The 26,061-nt window shown below is 40.1% G+C and overlaps 1 protein-coding gene across 1 annotated transcript in view; it reads left to right on the top strand.

Annotated features, from left to right (window-relative positions):
- Window positions 1-26,061, top strand: part of efna2a (ephrin-A2a) — a 109,914-nt gene that overhangs the window by 71,474 nt on the left and 12,379 nt on the right. The window contains exon 2 of the mRNA XM_014986871.2: window positions 24,912-25,204. Within this exon, the coding sequence (XP_014842357.1) occupies window positions 24,912-25,204 (293 nt within the window). The remainder of the gene's footprint in view (window positions 1-24,911; window positions 25,205-26,061) is intronic.

Below are 26,061 nucleotides of genomic sequence, written 5' to 3'. Positions count from 1 at the left end.
GAGTGACAAAATGGAAAACCATGCTGGGTAGATGTGTGTGCGTGTGTTTGTACACTACCCACATCTACGTTCAGGCAGCTGGAAGTGTACGTGCGCAGTGAAAAGGAAAGGCTAGAGGCTGGAGTGTCTTTCTTTCTTTTTCTCCCTTAGCGAGTGCCTATTTCTAGATCGGTTGGAGGGTCAAGGTTTGGCCACCGATGGAGAAAAGCTTTGCTCCCATTTAAAAGGGAAAAAAAAAGCCCCCGCTCTCTCTCTCTCTTCACAAAGAAAAGAAGTTTGAACACGAATCATCCTTTTAAAGACTTAACCCTCACTCTGCTGCAGATCTCCTTACACTGATCCTTTTCAAAAAAAACCGGTGAGGTGACTGCCAAGTCTAACTGGTAAAATGGCGGCTAAAATGTGTCTTGGATCTGCAGTTGATGTCACTTTTAACCTGCGTAGCCATTCACAGAAAAGTGATCCTTGTGGCAAGAAAACGAAGCTTGATATCATGCAGTAACAAAGACACAACGCTGTAAAGACATGTCAATTGGACAGCGTTAAATGGGTTTACAAAACATGCTTACCTTGAAGGTGAAACTCGCATATGGACAGAGGACAAGGATCCAAAGCACACCACAGAACCTGCCTCAGAAATGCAGAAACAAAAACAAATAAAATGAGGTTTTTAACCTGGCCTATTTAAAGTCTGTTCTTAAATCTAACTGAGATGACTTTCCATTACCCCAAACAGTCTGTTCATGCTCGAAACCCCTATAACGGGGTGGAAGACGAGAACTTTTTTTTTTTTTGAACTACCAGCACATTTTAAAAATAAAACACGCGGAAACTTTCAGCTGTCACAGCTGCTGCTCGGTTTATTGCGCAAGCGCCCGAATCAGGCAGAGACAAATGTGCAAATCGAACCGTTTTAACTTATGAGCATGCGGACCTTGGACAATGCTGATTCGAAACCCGAAAAAGGACAGGAAGCCATTCGCCCCACGTATTTAATATTCACCATCGGCGTTCATCAACTCAAGGTCGGCGGAAAAGGGTTTGGAAATTACTGCTGCGAGAACGCTGAATAAATCACAAACTAAGCAGAAGTTGAATGACAGCTACCACCAACTTCCCAAACCCGGCGCCACGTGCAGAGTGCAGCCTAATTGCCGTCGTTACACAAGCTGGCATCACCTGGCGGATATTTAAAACACGAATAAGTGTGGGTGGCATAAAATTGCCAGAAAAGTCCTGGAAATTACTAATGCAGCCCCCCAAGGTGGTAAAATAGGCTGCTCTGTTTGGAGGGCTTTCATTAGGATGGATTTCCTGGCATTAGTCAGTTGCTTTATTTAGGGGGAGGGGAGTGCAACTAAGGTGATAGTTGCTATTTCATAGCAGAAATGGGTGATTATAATATAATGATGAATTTTAATGGCGTATTCAGCCGCAGCCTCCTCTCCGACTTAGCTCGGCTCCCGGCAAATAAGATCGAGGGCCTATTTGATGGCGTAAATTCATAACGCGGTGAGGCATTTGCATTGACGCTTCTGTGATGGATGGACTCCAGACAGCTGTATGAAAAATATAACTGCGGGACATCTTTTCACAATTTGTCCCCTCATACTTTTAGCTTTGCTCCGCGAGGGGTTGGCGGGGAAGAAAGCCCTCTGCACACAACAGTGACTTTTGAGATGGATGAAAGACTTCTACCATCACAACCACAGTTGCTCCGGGCTCAGTGGAAATTATAACCAAGGTTGAATAATGTTTATGGATTTTTGTGTGTGTGTGTGTGTGTGTGTGTGTTTGTGTGTGTGTGTAAATTGGAGGTGCGCCTGCGTGTGTCCGCATGTGTGTACGGTGAGCGGAGGCTATCTGTGACTTCTTGAAAGGGAAATATATATATATATATATATATATATATATATATATATATATATATATATATATATATATATATATATATATATATATATATATATAAATGAGACTGAAGCATAGAGAGTCGGAGTGAGAGTTGTTTTGGTCATGGTGCTTGAACACTCTGATTAATGCTCATAAACACCACAGCAGATGGGAAGAGAGAGAACGAAAAGGCCGAGAAGGAAATTTGGGAAGAGGAGCACAATGAAAACAGATCATGAGAGGAAGAGAGAAGCTGGGAGGATGGGCGAATAGAGGCAGGAGGTGGAAAGGGACACGGTTACACTGAACACATGAAGCTAGCTGATGACAGAAAGAAAAAAATAAATAAATAAAAAGCAAGACATTGAGTTCTTGGTTGTTGGGCTGGATCAGATTGGGCTAACCTTTAGACCTTGTAGTTATGAAGAAATATGAAGAAAAAAAACCACAGACGGAGACCTGAGTCTGCAGCTTTGAATCGAGCAGCACTTGAGTCGCCAAAACAGAGACTTCAGGTCGGACTCGAGCTCACGCGCCGACGAGTCGAGAGTCAAATTCGGGGATTTAAGTCTCATGAACAATCTTTATGTGGCGTAATCGTCGGAGAGAGTAAGCTGGTAAGTGTCGGTCATTTGATTAAGCGGCTGGTGGCTAAGTCCAGTTCTCTTTCCTGAATGTGTTAGACGTTTCTCTGCTTTCAACAAAAGTGATTCAAATGGATCTAGGATCTGTAGAAGTCGGCTGATTAACCGTTGGGTCGATTCATGCGGATTTGTCCACCCGTGTCAGAAATGCCTAGTTGTCATGGTAACATTCACACACTTCAGATATTCTGGTTTGGCCGTGTTCAGTTTTAATGCTTAAAAAATACCAAATGCTTCTGATGTTGTATACTTAAAGCATGAAATTGAGGCCTTCTTAAAAAAAAAAATAAAAAATCTGTACCCAGCATCTCAGCCGACAGTTTTTTTTTTTCCTGCAGATGTCTGCCTTACTCAAGCCTTCCTCCTGGGGTTTAACTCAGGTGGTGCTCTTCTCCTCTTCATCAGTCTGCAAACTTGCTGTTAAAAACCCGCTGCCACGTTTGCACTGATGGAAACACATACTTCATCTCTGTGTGCCACAGTTTTTCCCCAATATGTTTTTGCTTTTGCTTCCTCGCCTGGTTTGTCCTTCTTCTATACTTTCACACACTTGTTTTTATTCCTGCCTCCTTTTGTTTCTGGGTTAGCCTGTACTGGTTTCTGTGTTTTGTTTAGGTTTTTTTCTTTCTTTCACGCATTAAATCATGTTTTGATAGATTCAGTCATTTTATTTGTGAACAATCTAGCAATAGAAATTTTTTATTGTATTAAAATGTGAATTATATGAAATAAAAGGAACTGGACATCATGGTGGACTAACTGTTTACACTCGTAAATCACACTCACAGCAGTAACTCTACTATGAGACGTCACTGTAAAAAAAAAAATAAAATAAAAAATAAAGATTTCCAAACAATATTGTCACTGTTTTGTATTCTCCAGATATGTGTGGTTTCTTTGGAAACTGTATTAAATAAGTTGGAGTTGTTTAACTTACCTCTAATATCTAATTCTTATGGTGTTAAGCTCCTGTCATTACAAAGACACTTTCTGTTCTCCAAAATGAAAAGCTCTCCCTGTTCTATTTATTCAGAAATTCAATATTCCTCATTTTCTCACTCTATCATCTCGCCCTCCTTGTTGTTTAACCCTTGTGTGTGTGAGGACTGAGGGAAAACCTAGAGGACTATGGAAAACAATACAAGTTTTACGTGTGTGGGGTCGGTTGGACCCCATTTCTGCATACAAGGGTTAAATTTAGCCACTTTTAAATGCAGATTTAGATCATGGTTTTCTAATCATCTGACAGATCCTTCACTTCAAGTAAAGAGAAGAAAATAATCCAAACCACGTTCATTACTGGAGAAGGGGTTGATCATTTGAGCGCAGAGTTTAGCAGGTTTTTACTGCATCAGTACACAAACACCAACAGTTCTTCAAAATAAAAACAAATTCAGGAATTTTCTGCCTTTTACCTATTTCTACTTATTTTCTTTTGACATGAATGCATATTTTGTTTCTACTTATGACATCATTAGAGTTTTCACACCTGACTTGGACTCGTTCCCGAAAGTCTTTGCTATTGACAAAGGTTCAGGAGTTTACTTGAACTTTGACCCTTAAAGATTTCAGCCTTGACTCTGATTAGCCCTTGAAATGCCTTAGACTTGACTTGAGTTTTCCCCTTAAAACTTGAAACTGATTCTCCATTCGAAGGCTTGAGACGTGAGATTGGATCAGGTATGACCCTGAGCTTTGAGTTGGCCCCTGGCAAAAATAACTTGTACTTGCATAACGTCACCATAACGCCACCATCCTCAGTTTGTTTACATTTATAGTTAAAGTAGAATACTTGCAGAAAATAGGTTAATTAGACATTTAAATCCTATTACGATCTGGTTAAGTTAATCTACTAATGCAGCTTACTTAGGCGATTTAATGCGAGTCTTGATTAAATCTTCCTACTTTGAGACACTTCCTCACCATCATAATCTCTGTCTTCATTGCAGCTCCCCTTGTCATTTTCAGAGCAACGTTTCCGATCTGTCATTGTGCAAAAACCCATCGCAACAAACTCCAAAAGGTTTTTTTATTTTATTTTATTTATTTTTTGCTTCACATAAAGAACTGTAGATTTTCCCCTCTAAAAATACAATGTGACAAAAGCACTTTGGAGGATTTTCAAGAGCAAGTCAAGTCCGGTGTGATGAATTGCAAATGAAAACTAATGTGCCACGTTGGGGACCTTGAGCAGACTTTTAAAACACATCGACACCCTCTGTTTTACGGTGATGCGTCACGAGTGAGTCATACGTTAAAACTTAGCGAAGGATTGCAACTCGCGAGTTCTCAGCTCGGTTTATCGCGAGGGGCACAACTCGTGCCCGAGGTGGAACTTTACAAAGCGGATGTAAATTTCCTGTTAAGCTCACAGCTTAGACAGAAGCCAGATTCGCGTGGTTGCCAAGGCGAGCGTTTGTTTTCAAATGAGTTGTTACCTTGAAAGTAGCAAAGGTGACATCACCTGCACGGACCCAAAGAGTTCAAAAAGTTTCCCCATTCAAAGGATGCCGTGTGCTGTGGCTTTCGTCGAGCCGACTCCCACCAGGTCCTGACAAAGGGAAGGCATTTGATGTCCACACACTGAAACCGGTTACATTTCACACTTAAAAAAAAAAAATCTACTTTTCTGTGGAAGTCACTTCTTCATTCCACAGTCAGCAATGAGCTCAGAGTATAAAGTTTAATGTGACTCACTCTGCTTTAATGTCAGCTTAAGCAAACATTGTTTCTTAAATTCATTATTAAGGTCATGTTTTGGTTTTGGCTTCACCCTGTCAACGTTTTAATCATCTGTGTATGCATGTGTGTGTGAGCAACCTTAAAAATATACCATACTTATGAAAAACTCTAAATCAGAAATGTAAAACATGATCTTACTGCTTGTATTTAAAAAGTAAGAATATCCTCAACTGATGCTAAAATAACACAGAAATTATTACTGCAATATTAGCATTATCTACTACGGCATTTAATTTTCTTCATTTTGGCTCCGATACACAGACTTAAGCAATCTCAAATTTAGCATCAGGTTTCACATGCTTCTTGGGTTCTGCTCTTTAAAAATTAACGCAGGTTTAATAAAGTGATAGCAGAAGGTTAATTAGTTGCTACTATCTTCTCAGATAGTGAGCCTGGAGTTCGTTCCTTAGTAGATTTGCCACTTGGTGTTTGCCAGCTATAGTTGCAAAATGACGTTACCCTAGAAAGAGACTTTCTTCTTCTTCTTACCAGGGACTGAGAAAACAGACACTTTCAAAGGGAGCCGGTTTGCTGAGTCATTGAGACCAGTTGGCCAAACCACATATAGCCAATATTTTTTTTTATTTTGCTGAATCCATAAGCACCATTCCCAATTTAGCTCTTATGCACCGTCAGTCTCAATATGATCAGGTAGGATTAGAAAAAACTAACTCTGGTAGTGATCAGATTGGAGGTCACAAAAACACATAACTAAACTGAGCAAAAAAAGAGTTTTAGTTTTTTGTGTTTTTTTTTTTTGTTGGAGGATCTTCACGGTTGGACGCAGAGGAGGTTACGGTAAACTCGATGTTTGGAGCAAGACTTATTCCCACCACTTGGTTATATTCAACGACCAATGGCGTTTTAAGAAAGCCTTAAACGCTGTTTTGTGGATTCAGCAGAAAATATCGACGGAAAGCGACTCTCTGCCCTATTAACTCTGTGACAGGTGATGGCAAACTGAAGAATGGCACTTTGGTTGTTAAAAGAAATGCGGAAGAGAGAAGTCTGGAACAAGCGAACGCCTGATCTTTACTTTTGAGACAAACTGAAATACAGTTTATTACACCATAATAAAGTAATCCACTTTGCAAAATGTAGGTCACCATCATACGCCTTTCCCTTCGAAGAACATAGCTTCGCTTAATTCACAGCGCACATCATGTTATTCAGCTTCAAGCGCTTTATAATCAGAAATATACAAAATCAATGAGGGTTGCTTTAAAAGTGTGTATTACACTGCTGATTTTGTAGCATTTGATTTTTTTTTTTTCCTTTTTCTTTTTCACAAGGACTTAATGAGGCAGCAAAGGGTCCTGTGTGCGTAAAGTGTTTGAGGATAGTTCCACAAAGAGCATATGCAAAAGTGTGCATAATCTTAATGAAATGAAATCCAGGCAGGGAAAATATAATTTTTTGTGTGGGGGGGGGGAATGAGGAGGTTTAGAGCGTGGAAAAAGAAGAAATATTTCAAAGAGAGAGGAGAGCAGACGGGTGGGGGTTGGAATTTTGAGAGATCAGTAGCAGGCAAGACGATGAGAAAAGAGGGTTTGGGCACAGTGGGATTACTCCAAGATGTGGTGAGTGGGAGACAGGAATACAGAAAGACAGCGAGAGAAGAGACATGTTGACAGCATCAACTCTTTTATATTTTCTGTGAAAAATGAAGAGGCAAGAGACGTCCTACTGTTTGATTTGCAGCAAATTGAGGTTATATCCACTATATTAAATAAACCGGGGGTACTTATTAAATCTTTTCTCTTCTTCCGTAATAAAAACACATATTATAAAACGCCAAAGAATGAATTATGCTGCAAAATAACTTTTGTGTTCCTTTTGCCCTCTTTCCCCCCACCCCCCACACACACACATGCATGCAGCACCACAAACCTGGAAATTGAAGATAGTCATGGGAAGTTTAGTCAATAGGAACTTTCATTCCAAGAGTTTACACAACAGTGGCTGTCGCAGCAATGACCCAGCAAATTTTACCCAAGGTCAGACCATGGCTTGTTTAAAAAAACTAAATAAATAAAAGCGACGAAGAGTTGCAGTCAAAATTTTTGGTCCAAAATGAATGTGGCAGACTGCATAGCTCAGGTAAAGCAAAGCTGAATCTGACAGTCTGATGATATTTTATCAATAAAATATAATTTCCTTCCAAAAGTATCCCTTGAACATTTTTCACATGTTGTCTTGTTGAACCCACATACCCTGATGATTATGAAAAGATGGACAAACAAAACATACAGAATTATTACGAAGCTGAGGGGGGAAAAAACAAACAAATGTGCGTTTGTGTTCGCCCCCTTTACATCTGACGCCCCTAAATAAAATCTTGTGCAAAAAACAGCTGCGTCGAACAGTAAAGTACAGGACAACGTCCCCAGATGAAAATAGCAAAAGTTATCAAAATACTTGCGACTAAGTTAGAAGTGAAACTTCCAGCAGGACAACAACCACCAACATGCAGCCGGAGCTGCGACGGCGTTGTTTGGATCAAAGTATTTCCATTCGTTAGAAACACCCAGACAAGACTCAGATCTAAATCCAATGGAGAATCCCTGGCAAGATTTGAAAACTGCTGCTCTTCAGACATTCAATCTGACTAAGCTTGACTGTTTTTCTCCCAACTCTAAAGAAAGGGGAAATTTACATTCTATGAAAGTGCAAAGCTGACAGAGCCTCAAAAGACTTGGGGCCCGGAAGGGTGAATAATACTTTTTTTTTTTTAAGTCGTGAAAAGATTCGAAAACCATGTACCATTATTTTTTTTCCACTATGCAATTATGCATCACTTTGTGTTGGTCTGGAATAAGAGATCCTGACAAAACAAATTGACGTGTCAAAACGTGAAAAAAGTTTAAAAGGACGCTATATGTGACGCCAAAGTGGAGATGTTTGACTATCATAAAGAGCCCCGGTTTTTTGAAACTTACCGCATCGTATCGGCACAAAAGGCGCACTGCAGCTGTTAAGCACTGCATTGGAGGGCTGATTATCTGACATTGTCTTTCAGCAGCAGGATCTAAGCCCCTGGCAGACACAGAGTTCACCATGAACTCCTCTATATATATATATTAAAGTTTTTCAGAGTGGAATTTTGAAGCCACCCGTTTGACAGCTGAAGCTTGACTGAAATTGGGTCATGCATCAGGACAGTGATCCCAGGCACAGCAGGAAATCAATGGGAGGAAAGACGGATAGATATATACTTTATCGATCCCATGAGGGAAGTTGTTTTCACCACAGCGGCTGGCAATAAAATAACCATCCATAAGGCAAAAGACAAAAATAACATACACACGACAGTCAAAAACCAAAGATATCAAGATTAGCAAAAAAAAAGGGGACTTAAAAGTCTTTTAAATATGGATACAACAGATTTAGATTTTTATAGCTAATGTGTAGAGATGTTAACTGAAATGTGTGTCAACCTTTTTTTTTATATAATTTACAGTTCTAAAGGTTTTTTTTTGTAGCATAAAGGCAACAAAAGTTACAGTAAAGAACAGTGAAAATGCAGCAGAAGAACCTTTAGGGCATATGTGTCAAAGTCCTCCCAGTTTCCTGTGGTTGTGAAAATGCATGTAAAACATCAACAGATTCCCACTTTTTTTTTTCACTAATGCATAACTGCAACTTTTCCATAAAAATGGTAAAAAAAAACATTGGGTTTAACTGACCACTAACTCCCTCCTGTAGGTGGCAGTATTTTGTACTTTTACAGCGTCGCTGCCTCAGCCTTACTTGGTGTCAAGTTATTAGTTAGTCCGTGATCAATGTCACGATGAACAAAGTCACAATTCATACATAAATGTAAACATTGTAAAATTCCTTGAAAATATTTCCAACTTATCTCCACAAAATTTGTGATTTTATTGCCGAAAATAATCTCAAAATCCTAGCGGGACTGAACAATGTGAAAAGATGTTTAATTTTAAGAGCTACTTAAAATGCAGAGACAGCTATTTGCTGATATTTTAATAGCCTGTTAATGGGTTTTATCAATATATTCCGGCAACACCGGCCCTTTAAGAACATCCAGGATCTTGTTTTTCCCCACAACGAAAATGACTTTGACACCCTTACTTTAGGGAGCTCAACTTAAACAGTTAACATGACATTAACCCGTAGATCCAGCTTTGTTTTTACTAAATATTGCAGCTATTCGGGCGTCTTAAATGATTTTACCAAAGTAAATGTTAAACTTTTTTTTTCTTATATCCTGCAACATAAACCCCTGAAACTAAACTTAAATACTTGATTTTCTTGAGGGACTCAATCCGGGGAGGCAGATGTTCATCTCAGAAACGTCAGACCCCTTCCAGAGCGAACGATTCTTACTGTGAGGAAAGCAGGTGATTCTCCAGAGATTCCCTGACAATAAAAGTGTCTGTTCTGGTCCGCTCCTCCGTGTGTATTACGTGCCACCAGAATCTGTCCCCGGGTTTTCTTTTTATTTCATATTTAAAAAGAAAACCCAACACCATGTGTTGTCTTGTGTGTGTTTTCCTCGTGTGTTTCTATGTAAGGACACATCTAATAAGGAGAATCACCTCCTTCTGGCTTTTGATGTGGAAGCAGCTGCAGACCGCTGTTTGTGCATAAAACAAACCAACAAGCCTCTTTGATTATTCAGCTAGCTACTCAACTAGTCCTCCAGCTTACGGTCAGTAATGTTTGTGTGCCTTTCAAACTGAGGTTTTGTGGTGAAATAATGATGTTGCAGCTTATGTCGCGCCTATACAATGGAGCCATTATCTAGCAATGCAAAACACAAGACAAGATACAGAAATACTTTCTAAACAGGCATGGAAATATGTTTTAATCAGTCACTAAAATTAAATTAATTGATGTTTCAAAGCAACATTTGTGTAATATTAAATGAGTTTCCATTAGAAACGTGTTACTCCCCTTAATCTGTTCCCATGTTTTATGAACATCTTCTTTCACATGAATAGGTTATTTTGTAATGTTGTATAAAAGTAAGCTAAATTCCTGTTTAGTATTATTTTAGTACATTTTAAAAAAGTAGCAAAGAATATTCTGAGAGTAAAGAACAAGTCCAGTGATTGTCCAGTAAAAATGTAAGTTGCTTTCCATTAGTATGTGGATTCATATTCAACAAATATTGAATAAATCACAATATGTGTTCCAATGAGGCTTGTGTGCCAGATTAAAAGTACATTTTAAAAGTGAATGGTCTGAATTTATACAGCACTTTTCTCAATGCACTTTACGCTGGAGCTGCATTCAGTTATCAACACACTCACTCATGCACCAATAACGCAGTTGATTCGGTTGAATCGATTCCTTACCTTGATGCACACAGACGTGTGAAGAAGAAGGCTGGACTTTAACCTACGACCTTCCAACTTCAAGATGTCTGCTCTACCAACTGGGCCGCAGTCAAAAACAGCAACCTTTAAGCAGGTCTCAAACATTTCAAGCTAAGACTTTTGTGTTAAAAATGTCTTTTTTATGGCCCTAATGTAGAAAATATCATGGTTTCATAAGTTCTAAGTGAAAATCATCATAAAAACAAGAAATAAAGGCTTAAAAACAACCAATTTTGCATGGCGAATGGCGAATTTTTAAAAATAGTATTCCAATATATTGAACAAGGCTGTACATTGTGTATAATAGTATTGTGGTTGTGGTCTATTTAACATTTATTTTAACACCAGAATTATCTATGCCAATTCTGACCAAAAGGTGTTTCAACCAGCAACAACAAACTCTGTTGTGGACATTAGCATTTTATAGACTCTAGGCTCTAAATTCAAATTTCACTGAAACCAAGAGATGGAACAATGGACAAAAGAAAAAGGACCAAAATGAGAGTGGAAGAAATTTTGAGAAAGGAAAATAAAAAAAGGAGACCAACATAAAGACAGATGCACTGTGAGCAGAGGAAAGGGAATGCTGGCTATTAGCAGCAGACCCCGCTGACCTTCATTCTGTCTTGAACCACATAACAGTCAGCACATATGGCTCCACTTAATGTGCCGAGACCTAAGTAAGTGTGTGTGTATGTGTGTGTGTGTGTGTGTGTGCGCGTGTGTGTAGGTGTGTGTGTGTGTGTGCGTGTGTGGGGGGGGGGTTTCTATATCTGATCTACACGGGCAAGGGAGACTCCTCGTTCTGGTGTGCATGCCTTCTTTTTTTTTCCCGTTTGGCGTTTTGCAGTTTGTTTGCATGCAGACGTCTAATTGTGCGTCAACATGCGGCGCCGCATCTATATGTTTGCGTGTGTGTACGTGTGCATGCATGTGCGAGTCTGCAAACTCTGTGTGCTCCTTAATTGGACTCCATTCAAGTGTTTAATTACTCATTAGAGATGCTGCAAAGCAATCCATACACCCGCTTCCCCCATACTTTTTCTCTCCTTATGCCCTGCGTGACTTCCAGTCCTCAGAGGCTCAAACACTTTGACCTAAACTACATGGATTAGTTCTCCTTGTCAATCTGGATCAAGCTGTCCACATTAGATGGAGATACACCAGCCAACTGGTAACGGTGGCGCAAGACGGACAGCTAATGAGTCAGCCCGACTGACACTGTTCCAGCATGTCCGTGTGCACGATCAGGACGTTTCTCCATGCAGTCATGCAGGTGGTGAGATAATGGGCCAGTCAGTCAGGAGGCCAACAAGCTAGAAAATCTTTCTGCAGTCTAAGGTCAGTCATGTAGCCATGTTGTTGCTGTTTATTTGTCAAGTTGACAATGACTGAGTGGCATTCAGACCAGGGCTGGGCAATGTGGCTGAAGAACGCATCTCAATATCAGCATTTCGTCAGTCAATATTGATAATTATTGATTTGTTTTGTTTTAAATATCCAAAATACTGGCAAACTGGTGACGTACCTTTCCTGTTTTATCCTTTTGAGGTCATTTTCTCCTTTCGCTCCACACTCTTGTTTTCACGCTCAAGGAGTTATGAGGCACGGCGGCAAAACCTGAAACTGTTACTCAGCAGGTTGTTGCTAGGTAACCAATGAGCGAGTGAGTTAGTTGATGGCTCCCCACCTTGCTCAGCTGGCAATGAGAGGATGACCCTACGTCCCCCAGAATGCTGTGTGGTTATGAATTGGGAGTTTATTGAAATTATTTAACACTCTATTGGATATTGTTGATATTTATATTGTTGATTTATTTTCTAGCCCTTCTTTAGACCATAAATGTCAATGTATTTTATTGCGTTTCTGTTAAAAAGACCCACTAAAAGTAGTGCGTGAAGTAAACATTGGTGCTTTTCTTTTTCATTTTTGAGACTTTCTTTTCAGGCTTCGTTGCAAAATAGCCAAAGCTCAGTAAGATTAATCAGCCTCCTTGTTCCTGCTGAAGAAAAGCATTCACACAGCATGACGCTGCCACCACCACAGCTTCATGCTGTGTCCATGATGATTTTTATGATTGGACTGAACACATACAGTTCAGTCCAGTTTGGTCCAGCCTCTTTCCACACATTTGATGTGGCAGAATGCAGAATTACTGCCATTTTTTCATAAAGGAGGGATTTGTGAAGTTCATGATTAACAGTTGTCCTGATGGAAGATTCTCCCGCCTGAAGTGTGAATCTGTGCAGCTCCTCCAGAGATATCGTTGGCCTCTTGGCTGTTTTGTTTAAATGCTCTCCTTACCTGACCCGTCAGTGCAGATAATCATGTTTTGGTAGGTTTTCAGTTGTTTCATACTCTTGTTTCATATTGTTTGCTGATGGATTGACCACTGTTATGTGAGATTTTACCCTACAGTTGTACTGGTTGGCGAGCACAGATTAAAAAGCTGACATGAAACACACAGTGCTAAAAACAACAAAGTCTATGCTGAGCTACATTGCTAATAACTCACTTATCACTGCCTAAGCTGATGTAAAAAAAAAAAAAAAAACATCCTGGATAACAAGAAGGGATTTTGTAGCTTAGCTTGCAGAAGGCAAACAGCCTGAGTCTGTATCCGGTGGTATGATAAAAAAATAAATAAAAAATCATATCTTATAAAACCTTGGTCCTCCAGTTGACTGACAGCGAAGAAAAGTTTGCCATTTTGTCATTAAAACTGCATTGCGTGGCCTAAAATATGAATGAGCATTGATAGAATAAAAAATGTATCAGCCACTTCCATCTTTAAACATTGATTCTTTGAACGCGTGACGTTCCTTTAGCCTCCTGTCGAAAGATTCCAGTTGGGTGTGCTGGACACCGGCGGCCATCCGGCGCTCCATTTGGGGGAGTCGTTCTGAGGCAACCTTGTCGATACCAATTCAAAGCTGCTCCTGTTTACGCAGTCGACAAAGACAAAGTGTCCCGTGTCCTGCAGAGTGCCCCTCTAAAAACAAGGGGACCGATATAGGCATATCATGCAGCCTGTCTGTCAGCCTGTCAGATGCACTGCCAAAGCTCACCAGAATAACTTATCCCGCATGTCCATCCATCAGCGGATTTGTCAGTCTTTCTCGCTCCATCCGTCTAGCTTTGAGTGTATTCTGTCTATTCGTTTTAGGGGTGTGTTTTTGCCACACGGTGACACTCCATCTTCGATTGGGGGGCGGGGGGAAGCAACATTGTATATGCATATAGGATAAGGAGCATGTATGCAAGCACACTGCATGTCTGTGAATTTGTCAATGACTGGCGTAAGGGGTGCTTAATCCATAAGTGTGGGGGTCAGGCTTTCCATCTTGGAGAAATGAATAATAACCTTTCAGAAATAGTGAGTGTCACCGCAGTGATCAGTGTGTGACGTTACTCATAGTGACAGAAGTGGAACTTGTCAAAAACGGCACAACTCAAGCTCGGCAGCCGCCGATTATTTTTTTTTTTTTTGATGGATCCGCTCGTATGCCTACAGGAGCTCGGCACACGTACGCCATGTTATGCGTTTGTGTCATTTGCTGCCATTTCCTGTTGTTCGGCTGTGTTTACACAGAAGTCGGGATCAAGAGCTGATCTACATAATTAAACATGTGCATCTGTGCTCACAAATTCCAGGATTTCCCAGTGTGGTAATTCGGTTCTTCAGTACAACACATCTGTCGATAGATTTCGGCAGAAAACGTGTCGTGTGCTGTAACGTCTCAGTGAGCTTATCATATTAGACTCGTGCGCAAATTTGTCAATATGTATCTTTCTGAGAGGGTTTTTGAAAAGAGAGGCAATTTTTCCCCCCCAAACCACTTCCCCACGTATGAGGGCATCAGCAGCAATGCGGCAGGGGGGCACCGGCAGAGACAACACTATCGGAAAGGAACACTTCATGCTGGGAGAAAACTCTGCAAGACGGAGATGCCTCTCTGTGTGTGTGCGTGCGTGTGTGTGTGTGTGTGTGTGTGTGTGCGTGTGTGTGTGTGTGTGTGAGCGTGTACGCTCGTCAGTCATTTTAAACATTCAAACAGAACAAACAGAGAGAAGAAGACGGACCGGCAGGGGGCACGAAAATACATTAATGCGGAAGGAAAGTTAAGACAGAGGGAAAAAGTGAGGGAAAACACGAGGGGGGCGATGGGAATCCAGAAGACCAACCGAGATGCTGAGCTGCTCCTGAAGGGATTGTGATGGAGATAAAAAAAAAAGTACAGAGAAGGAGCAAATGAAGCTAGCAGATAAGGATTGAGGGGATGAAAATAAAAGCAAGAAAAAGCAAGACAGGAGCAGATGAAGATGGAGAGATAGAAAACAGAGAGTAATGTGGAGTTAATTTGGGAAAATGACTGAAGCCGTGGCTCGGCAGACTGAGACAGCAGCGTAACCGAGGCTAGTTAAAGACACACACACGGTGCAACAGCTTGCGCTTTCTTCCTGCCAAAAGGCCAAATGAGGGGAAGCTGTGCATGTTTCATGTGCTGAATAAGTCATACAGCCAGTAATAACGCCGTAGTCTATGTGCGCTGGTATGTGGCAGAGAGCGAACCAGATGTTTGTTTCCGCCAGAAAGAGAACGACGAGAAACTCTGTGCTGGCGCAATATACTACCAACTACATCTAAGGGTTGGAGATGAATACGTGACAGGATGGCTTTTTACTTTGAAAAATGACTCGCATGTCATCGTGGAAGATGCGTAAAAAAAAAAACAATTGTCCAAATGTTCAATCAGCAAGCGAAACTCATTGCTTTTTATAATCCTGTACAGTGGACACAACTCTTTCCTACAAAACATTCTTCAAAGATGTAGCCACATGTAAGAGTTGTTGGATTTTCCATATGCACCATCTTTTCTGGGAATCGAGAGCACTGGCCTTTTTTGAGATGGGATCTTTAAGGTCACAAATAGTCTTTTTTTTTATGTAAAGAAAAACAAGCGGTAGGCAGCTGAGCATGTAGCCCAAAGCAGACTGATTTGGTGGCTACAAAACACTGAACATATGCATCAATCATAAGACAATGGCCACCAAAAGAACTTAGAGAATTAACAGACTAGTCTGCCTATAATTTGTAACAAAGTGTGATTGCTGCTTTAGTCCAGTCTCTACAACAACTCAAATCCTGGTAGCAATGATGGAAAGATCATTTTTGTTCTCCAGTTCTGACCAGCATCATTAGCCTGATATGTGTACTAGGGGTAAGCACTCCCATTTCTCCCAACAACTGTGTCAACAAAATACTTTACGTTAGCAAATTGTGCAGTGGTTGTGTAAAACATAGCAGCGGTGAATGGAAGCAGATAAAATTCCCGGTTTTTACTTCATCAGTCTGTGGTTTAGTTATGTGAGTTTAACAACTATTAGAGTAGCTGTCAAAATGTTTTTACTGTGGAGACCGCCTTAAGATTTTAAAAGTTGATTTCATGCATGTCCTTTCAGATTAAAGAATCACTTCCAGATAAAGCTACATGCATGCTGTGGATCAAAAATACTGAAATCAAAGCTATTTGGAATCAAACAGATTAAATTTAAGACACTGGGGGGGAAATAAATCTTGACTGCAGCTAATTTGCATACATAAATATGCATTTTAGTGACCAACAATTGATTTAACTTTATAAATTGACCCGCCAGCAACACCAGGAGGACACCGAAAAAGTAAAAACTACAGTTAGAAAACATATCATCTTACCTCAGAAACTTTATGCTCACAAACAATCTTGTGGTCTTATTTGTGAGCAATAGTCTGGCTGGTCATATCACTAGAGCTATCGCAATAGCTCTAGCATGAACTTTGACCATGTTGCAATTGAAGTTTTCCAATTAAAAGAACAAACGTTTGTTATGTAATCATCCATATATATGGTCTTGTATTTTGTTTTAAAGAGATCCGTTTTTAGAATGTTGCATTTGTCAAATTACTTTTAAGCTTTAAAAAGCAGTGAAAAGGGTGATTTTGATTTGTTTATCTTTTTTTACCTTTAGGCTTTTTAGGCTTTCTGGATCTAAAATATGATGATCTTTGTCCTTTGCAGAAAAAAGAACTAAAATAATGTGAGAAACAGAAATAGGCTAAATGTCTCCCACTAACATATTGAGGCATGTAACTTGTAGTTGACCCAAAAAAAGAAAATAATCCACCAAAATCTTATGTGCTCATATGAAAATATAACATAGCCTTTTAAATAATGTATCAATGCATTCATGTAACAACATGCTATTATGCAATTATTAATGAGCTGGAAGTGGAATTTGTTAGCTGAGGATATTGATTTTTCAAAGCCAAAGCGGCTGGATCCGTGTGCTTTCTCCAACCCAGTTAGGATTTCAGCCACATTAAAGCAAAACAGCAGAAACCAAGATGTCCTCTGCAAAGTTATACCAGTTTAAATTTAATCTTTCCTCCAATCACTGTAATCTTGCCTTACCCATCGGAATCTGGGGATATCAGGCTACGACACAGCATGACTTTGATTGATAACCACGGTTGTGAATGCAAGCTTGCACTTCTGCACGTTATTTTCCAGCCATGCTAATAATATCACCTTGAGCCTAATATCTGTTTGAAGGAGTGTTTGTCCAATGAAGACGATCTTTCAAAAGTGTATTTTAAGTATGCAGACAACCACTTTCATCCACTTGACTTTTCTTTTCTTTTCTTTTTTTTTTTCCAAAATCTTTCAAGCATTTAGGCTGACTGACTTTTTTTTCTCTCTCTCTCTCTCTCTAAGTCCGAAGCGTGAAGGGCACATTAGTGGCAGTGACAGAGGGAGATCAAGTGAAGCCGGAGAAAACAAGAAAGTAATGCATGGGGACGGAGTTAACATAGTGAGGGAGAGAGAAACGGAGAAAATGAAGGGAGAGACGGAGAGAAGGAAAATTCCTTTGATGTGTTAGTAGATCCAGCCTTCTGTTTAGCACGCAGGAAGGCTCAGTAAATATCCAATGCTTCTCCAAGCATATGCTTTGATCATGGCCATGGCCTGAGAGATGATGTTGATGACTGAATACTGGTGAGCAGCCACTACGCACAGATTAACATGTAGTTGGTACTGTACATGGAAAAAACAAAGAGGGGAAAATTTATATTTATATATTCAAGCACGTTTCCACTTTTCGTCTCTCAGTTCCCGTTACGGCGACGCGCTCGACACTTTCAAGCAAGCTTGTTTAGTTTTTCGTGATATTCGTTCCCCCTGCAGCTTAACAGGTTTATTAAAAGCAGCCGAGAAGTGAAACGCAAACGCCAAATTCTCCAGCTGCAGTACAGAGGATGACACTCCAGTGGAAATGTGAGGAGAATCTGGGACATTGGGAGATTAGGTGCCACTGAAACCACAGTTTTACACTCTGACAATGTGAAATGGGGAGAAAATGCAACGAACGCACTGCCATATTCAAAGCTCAATCAAACACAGTGTTTGTGAGTGATCCTCCTATTTTTGGTTTATCTGGGTATAAATCACATTCTTATTCATAATTTCTTTTAAAAAGCGTGCACGCTATTATTGGTCTCAGCGTTCATACAAAATACAGAAATCAAAACCACATTTATTTATTTTTTTTTACAGTTAAAATATGTTTCATTCCATTCAACTGGAATAGGGTTTGTTAATCATCTTAAACAAATCTGACTGTAATATAAGTGTGTTATTCTGAAAACAAACAAAAAAGTTATAGGAAGATCAACACGCATAAAACTTATTAAAAACGTCCATATGAAATGCCTTTCACTGGAAAGGCATTTTGTTTCAAAACATTAGAAAAGCAGATGAAAGAATAAATAAAGTGAAAAATATCTGTAAAAAAAAAAAAAAAAAGTAATTGTGACCAGAGGAGTTTTTCTCTGCTTATCCCATTAAGCAACCATTAAGGACATTTATGGATTTAAAGTGTTCAACAAAAGCTTGATCCTTACACAGGTTGTGAAATATTCTTTTACATATTGATGCACCAATAGGAAAATTTGGGTCAATAATCAATATCCAGTATTAAAATTGCTGTTATGGTCAATGATATAAAAATGTTCCTGCCCTTTCAAAGCAACACTGCTACTTCTCTGCTGCAGCTAGCAGCCAAAACCCCTGCACTGCATCACTGTCACATGCGCAAACAAACACCACATGGTCATATTAAGACACACGCTTACATGATGAAAAAATAAATGGTCACAGTAGTTAACATGGAGTCAATCCTCAAATCTTCAAGAAATAACTACTGGTCAATTATTTGTACAGTCTGGATCATTGGGTTTTCTGCATTTTATGACCCCTGACTAATTTGTTCGAATTTTCAGAGGTCCAAAACACACGCTTTTGCTCATCAAAAGAAGCTCCTGCTCTCCAGTTCCTACACAGCTACACACACACGCACACACACTGAGGATAGCTGTTTGAGAAGTAGCCATGAAGGAAGTATGAGTGCTTTCCCATGTCTTTTTTGGCTGGTGCACTGTGTGTGTTTAATTCTGAATGACACACAGCCTGAGAAGACAAGATGGAGGCTGTGGGACACACAAACCTGCCCTCGCATCAACATGTGCTGCTTAAGATCTCGGAGTGCAGTGACACCCCAGCATTGGTCGCGCACGCGCACACACACACACACGCGCGCGCGTGCACACACACGCACAGTTCCACATGCAGTTTCCCCTCGCCTTGGTGGATTAGGAATGCAGACAGTGTCAAAGCAGCAGGCCAGAGCGCTTAGTGGCTTAATGCGACCTAATGTATCCTGGCACATTAGCCCCCTTTTCGAACCTAGCATCCTCGCTAATCGAGACCCTCTTTACCAGGCCACCATTTACCCAGCCATGGTAGCAACACACGCACACTTCCTGCTTGTAAATTCACAAGGGCTAATGCAAAATGGTTGTCATCCCTAAAGGTATCATTGGGCGATCGATAGGCGAAGAACATATTCCTCAGATGGAAAACCACAGTTGTTAGAATTAAAACGAAACACAGAAAGAAAGAAAAAAAAAGAAAAACTCCTCCTCCATCTGCTCTTCCTCCATCTGGCCTCCACCTTTAATGCAATCTCATTACCCCATGTTTCCGAGTCCGCTCCCTCCCCTCTCCGTTTTTTTTTTCTTCTACTTTTTCCTCTTTTGTCCTCATTCCAGGCATATTTCCATTTCTCCTCTGCCTGTTTCTTTTGTCTTTTTTTCCCCGTCTGTTCTTTCCTTGAAGTGCTTTTATTCTCATTCTGTGCATCACACTTGCTGTTTCTCTCCATGCCTTTCCCCCCTTAGTAGTTAATCAGACTTGATTGGGAGCAGAGAGAGCCGAGAGGAGCTCCCTGGTGGATCAATGCCTCTAAATGATCTGCTCAAGGATCCCTTTAGAAGCGGCGGGCTGTGCTCTGATAGGGCACCGAAGCATGAATGTGCTCATTTCACATCTAACTCACTTCCTGATTTGCCCTCTGGGAGGGAGACAGGCCTGCCATTATAGGGATAATTTGTCCCAAAGCTAAATATCCCGCTAACCAAGAGAGTTTAGGCTAAAATGTCTTTATTCCAAGCAATCAATTACTGCCAAGGTGAGGAGGAAAATGATGAATTTGTTAAAAAAAAAAAAAAAAAAAAAAAAACTCAAATCTTGCGTGTGTGTGCACGGACCATCTGCGGTGGCGAGATTGCCCTGAACAAAAAAAACCCCCGTCTTTGTTTATGCTCATTTGATTGAAGATGCTTTCCCGCGTCTCAAATTTGTCGAGCTTCGCGAAACAGGATTTGATAATCTGCCATAGCTTAAATCCATTTGATGTGGTACATTTGAAATTAAATTGATCTTGTTGCCACGGAGAGAGACGGCAATAATGACAAACACCGGGAGAAGCGGTTGCAACAGGGGGGTGCGCATGTCCGCCGAGACATTCGATATTACACCGATTCATTTAAACTTTGTTCAAGATGTTACATAGTGCACTGAAGAATGTTTCAAAGTTATTCACTTTTGTGGAGGGTTATTCATGGTAAAAGAACACAAAGTTGGTCAGTTCTTCCTAATTTGCACAAATCAATGTTCCGACACTTGACAAATTTTGTAAGAAATTCCTTGAAAATAAAATTAACTATTTTTTCATAACTTTCTAAAAACCTCTAAGTAGTAAGCAGTGACTTTCTCTTTTTCTGGGTGATACTGTAAATATGACGTGATACAGATACTTATAACTTTTGGCTATGCTGCCACCAAACACAGTAAATATAATGGCAAGGGAGACAGTCAAGTAGTCATAGTTAGAGAACGGCAGCAAAGAACGGCATCTCGGGGACACAGCGTCTCAATAACAACTATAGTTAGATGCTGTTTATATGCTAAACAGTTGTTTGGAACAGACGCCACGACAAATTTAAACTTTTGGAGTTTACTAAACTCTCCTGGGATTGTGAACTGGGTGCTTAGGTCAGATGAGGACTTTGTGTAAAATGGCCTGTACTTGAGGAGAGCTTTTTCTAGTCCAGAGGACTCCAAAGTGCTTTACGCTACGTTGAGTCGTCCTGACAGAAGCAAGGTTCCTATGCATCAGTGCCTCTGGTCCCTCTAATCAACACCATTAGGCAAGGCGGGTGAAGTGCCTTGCCCAAGGGCTCAACCCACCAATATTGGACAAACTCCTACCGCCACCTTAACGGTCACTCCTTTATGTGTGTCGCTTTTGATGCCCTCACTCTCTGAGTATGAGTGTTGGAATCAAACACTTTGTGCTACTTCACAACGGGGTTTGCTGCTCTGGCCTTGAAATTGTCCTCTCTTTTTCTTCCTCTTTTTTTCTGGTTCATTTCTGGTTGAGTCAGAAATTAACCAGAAAGTTGGTCAACCTGTCAGTTTCACTTTCAGTTTCAAGCATCTGCATGCTGAGGTGATTAACTCACGGTCAGCACAGACAGAACCTCTTCATAGTGTTGCATAAAATAATATTATTGATTCGTTGCTACAATATCAAGATATCAGTTGTGTAAACACTGCATAGCTGTTGATCAAATTAGTATTTGCCAAAGTGTGAAATGTGTAGGATGGTGATACTGGAGCATTTACCAATAAAAGCTTAGCTTCCTACTCTCGTGAAAGGCAAGGTAGACACACAATGGTGTGATGAGGGCATGAGACCGTGGGTTTTATTTATTTTTTTGGCAACAAACCATCCAGAGGGGTTTGGTGTGATTTATAAGAGAAAAGTATGTGGAAAAGCACATTGTGACGCTGTTTAGTACGGCAGAGGATCTGTGATGCTGAGGACCCAGAAACCCTTGTTTGTGTGTGTGTGGCACTGTGATCTTTTTCAAATGCCTGTTGACTGCCAGAAAACTGAAAATGGGTCATTATTGGTGATCCAAAATCAACATGGAAAAGGTTCACCAGACACTGAGTCACCTTTTTTTTCATGGCCTTCACAGTCTATAAACCTTAATAAATAATGAACACCTGCAGATTGAAGGAAGAGGGCATAAGAGAGGACCAAAGACTTTGGATGATAGACAGATTGTGTAGAGAGGAATGGTCAAAGACCAACCTGCGTCCAATCTTGTGAAATCAGAAAAGTTCTATTGTACTGGCAAATGGGTTTTATACAAAGTTTTGACAGCATGGGTACCATGAACTACGGTGCAAGTTTGTCAGCATTTATATTTGACAAATGTGTTTCGTATTTCCGTGCAAAAATTAAACACAATTCAAAGGCATTATTTTTCATGGCTTTTAGTCGAAAACATTCATACTCTCCTTGAAAACCTTTGCCAATGCATGCAATTGACCTAAGATAAAGATCAAATCTTACCGTCGTGTTCAGAACCAGGACGCTCTAACGATAAACACCGCCTCGTTGTTTCAATAAAACCCGAGAACCGGCATGAGATGAAGAGCAGCCGCAGAAACAACCTCTTACTCAAAACGTCAAAACAATGGAGACATCAGTGAAGCTCAGAAAGAGGACAAACTTCAAAGCCACATTTCATTCCTCAGACCAACTCTAATCCCTGGAGGATCCCTGCAGATTCCTCTGAGCATAGATCAGTGACTGAAATGGACTATCAACCCCAAACTGCATCACACACACAAAAAAAAAAAAAAATAAAGCATGGAAAAAAGGTAGTACTTTCTTAGGCAACTTTAAAAAATCCTTGTCAAAAAGAAGCTGCTGGTTCACCTCTATGGCCGCCGATACGAGTTCTGACTCTCACTAGGTTGTCACCGACGGCTCGATGAATGTCACATGTGATGTTAACACTTAAAATATACAGAGATATAGGACCAGGTATCCTTTTCGCCCACAGCTTTTTCCAACAACTCACTTTTGGAAGGTGATGTATTTCCGTTTTCAAAGGAGTTTCAACATAAATAGCTTTTATCTCACCTCCACACTCAAAAATACAATATACTGCTGATATAAGTAGTAAGTTTATTTTTACAGAGTTTATTCCATTTCATTTTTCAAACCCCTTGAATTTTCCGCATTTTGTTGGGGTTGAATCCACAAATTCTAATTGTTTTTATTTAGGTTTTATTAAACGGACCAACACAGAGTAGAGATTAGTAAGAAAATCTTCAAATCAACATCTGAAATGTGTTGTGTGTGTTTGGATAATGGACTGAAGAGTGTGTTAACTGTACAAGCTCGGTACATTGTTTTTACCTAAATCGTTGACCAGAAACGACTCCTCAGCTACATTCCTGACTGGTCTGCTTAGTTCCCTGGTCTTCATCATGCTGTATGTTCACTAATGAATACAAATGAACTTCTCCTTAACAATGACATGCTTCTTTGTGTTGGTCTGTCACACAAACTGCGGTGGTTCTTGCATGAATGGCGCTCTGGGTGCAGTCCCTCCGTCTTTCCCTAACCAACCAATCAAAATGCAGAAAATCATATGAAAAGCTGGCACTGCACACGATAAATACGCAGTTGTACTCAGAAACTGCTAAATATGTTGCAGGGGTGTGAAAACATTTGTGAGCCTGAGTGATAAAATAATTAATATCCACAACTTTAATCTGTCAGCAGGAGTTTCACTTCTTTTACTTCTCAAGTTTTGTTTCCGTACTTGGAGCTCTGGCACAAAGGGAAGCACGGAGATGAAGCCTGTTGTCTAGGTGGAACAATGCAGGCGTATATTTTCAAAGTTCTGCTATGTAAAGCAAAAAGAGTGGAGGTGTCAAAGAGCTCAGGCGTCTTCACACGTGTTCCTGTAGCAGCATTTTACATCAGACGTTCTTTGACTTTGTTCTAGCTGAAAAAATACAGGAAGGAAATGACATTGTTATATACTATACTGTGTGCATGTCGTTATTTACTCGTTTTTACACACATTTCTTTATGCCAGCCTCAGTAATCGGTGCGTGCTGAAATAGCTGAACACCTACTATTCCCGGCTTTGCAGATTTGGATTAAAATATGTTAACGGCCTACTCTTGAACATCACTTTACCCACTTCTCTCAAGTATCATCCCACCAAGCTCATTTAAGCTCCCTCACTGGGAAAAGACCCTTGAATCAAAGCTCTCACGCCTTTACTTTAGTAAGTTAAGCTGGTTTCTGTGCATGCTGCAGTGTAGTCAAACTTTTAGAAAGTTTTTTTTAAATACCTGCCATATAAAATCTGTTTTATGGTCAAAGAACTTGCAGGCTTTTTTCCTTATTATTTTTAGGTTTTTAAGCAAAGAGAAATGTCAAATATTTTCAAAAGAGAGAATCATTTTTATATATATATATATATATATATATATATATATATATATATATATATATATATATATATATATATATATGAATAAGAGTTGCTATGGTAGGAAAGAGCCACATGTAGCTGCAAACTTTTTTTTTTTTTTTCCAAATCAAAATTATGCAACATCAGCAGAGTTTATTTAAAGTTACAGATAAATTAATCTCTGGGCATTTTACTTTGAAAAAAAAAAAGTTTGATCCAATTACACTCACATCTCACTCAGTCAAATTCTAGTTTAATCAATTTCAGCCCCAGGGAATTTAATTGTCTTCACGTTACACAGTGTGATTACATTAGATGGAAACTCAGCCCGGCTCTTTCTGCTGTGCAATCATACAGGAATCCAGTATTAGGTAGCGAGTCAATATTCATAGTTTTTCATGGAAAGTAGTCCTTTCCTCTTGCGTCTTTCACACAATCAAATTCTGTTTCAGCAAACCTCACGATTCCTTCATGCACATCTTTGGGAGGTAACACACTTGTCATGTTGAATCACTGAGGTTTTAATCCACAGTTTGTTGTTTTGCTCCTGTTTTGCAGGTTCTGGCACGGCGAGTACAGAGTGGCGGTGAACATCAACGACTATCTAGACATCTACTGTCCTTTCTACGAGGGCCCTCCGTCCCACGGGCGAATGGAGCGCTACATCCTGTTTATGGTCAACCACGAAGGCTACACTTCCTGCCAGCACAGGATGCGCGGCTTCAAACGCTGGGAGTGCAACCGCCCCAGCGGTCCGGACGGGCCCCTGCGCTTCTCAGAGAAGTTCCAGCTCTTCACGCCCTTCTCGCTGGGCTTCGAGTTCAGGCCCGGACACGAGTACTACTACATCTGTAAGCCATCGGCCAGCCCGTTCTCTCTTTGTGGATTCTTTTGCACGGTCCAAAATCTGCATGCCATGCATATGCAAGAGAGCGCGTCTGTTTGGATTTTACCCGCGCTCTACATAAATGTGTAAACAGTATGTAAATATCCAATCAGCAGAAGTTGATAGAGTAACTTTTCCAAACATAGATCCCTACGTTACTCGCATAGCTACAGGCGCGAATAAACACACCTCTCTCCTCTCCCTCGCTCTTTTTTTTTTATATATCTTGATGCATCTCTCAGCGCGTCTCGATATCATAAGTGGTGTGCTCAGCAAAGTGGTAAAAATGTCACCAGGGGTACTTTGTAATCATTTTTATATTAGCTGTATTGATGTTTCTCCTCACTTCAACAAGTGATGTATTAGTGGCATAAATGAGCTTTGCTCCCCTCGAGAATATTTTTCTGAATCAAATTAAAGTGCTATCATTCCTCCGAGCTCACGCGGGACAGGCAGAAGCTCGGATGTACTCGTAAACACCTTCTTTTTTTCCCCCCACCAGCTCCCAGATGGGTTATATATATATATATATATATATATATATATATATATATATATATATATATATATATATATATATATATATATATATATATTCAAACTGTTAAGAGGAATATTAGTTACAGATCATTCAAAATGTCATATTAGAAATTACGTTTCAAAGCTTTTTTTTCCCCCTTTTTTTATGCATAGGTGAGCGGAAACACTTTACACAAAAATTTGGCGAGACACAAACAAAAAAAAAAAAGATCAGACAAGGTTAGGATTTCATTCAAACTTTTGATGAAACTTTGCTGTTGTTTTCTGAGTAAGTGCCCTCCA

This window comes from Poecilia mexicana, unplaced genomic scaffold (genome assembly GCF_051168715.1).
Source record: "Poecilia mexicana isolate PSO_F unplaced genomic scaffold, ASM5116871v1 scaffold_22, whole genome shotgun sequence".
Classification (NCBI taxonomy): domain Eukaryota; kingdom Metazoa; phylum Chordata; class Actinopteri; order Cyprinodontiformes; family Poeciliidae; genus Poecilia; species Poecilia mexicana.
This window is presented reverse-complemented; position numbering and strand designations above follow the sequence as displayed.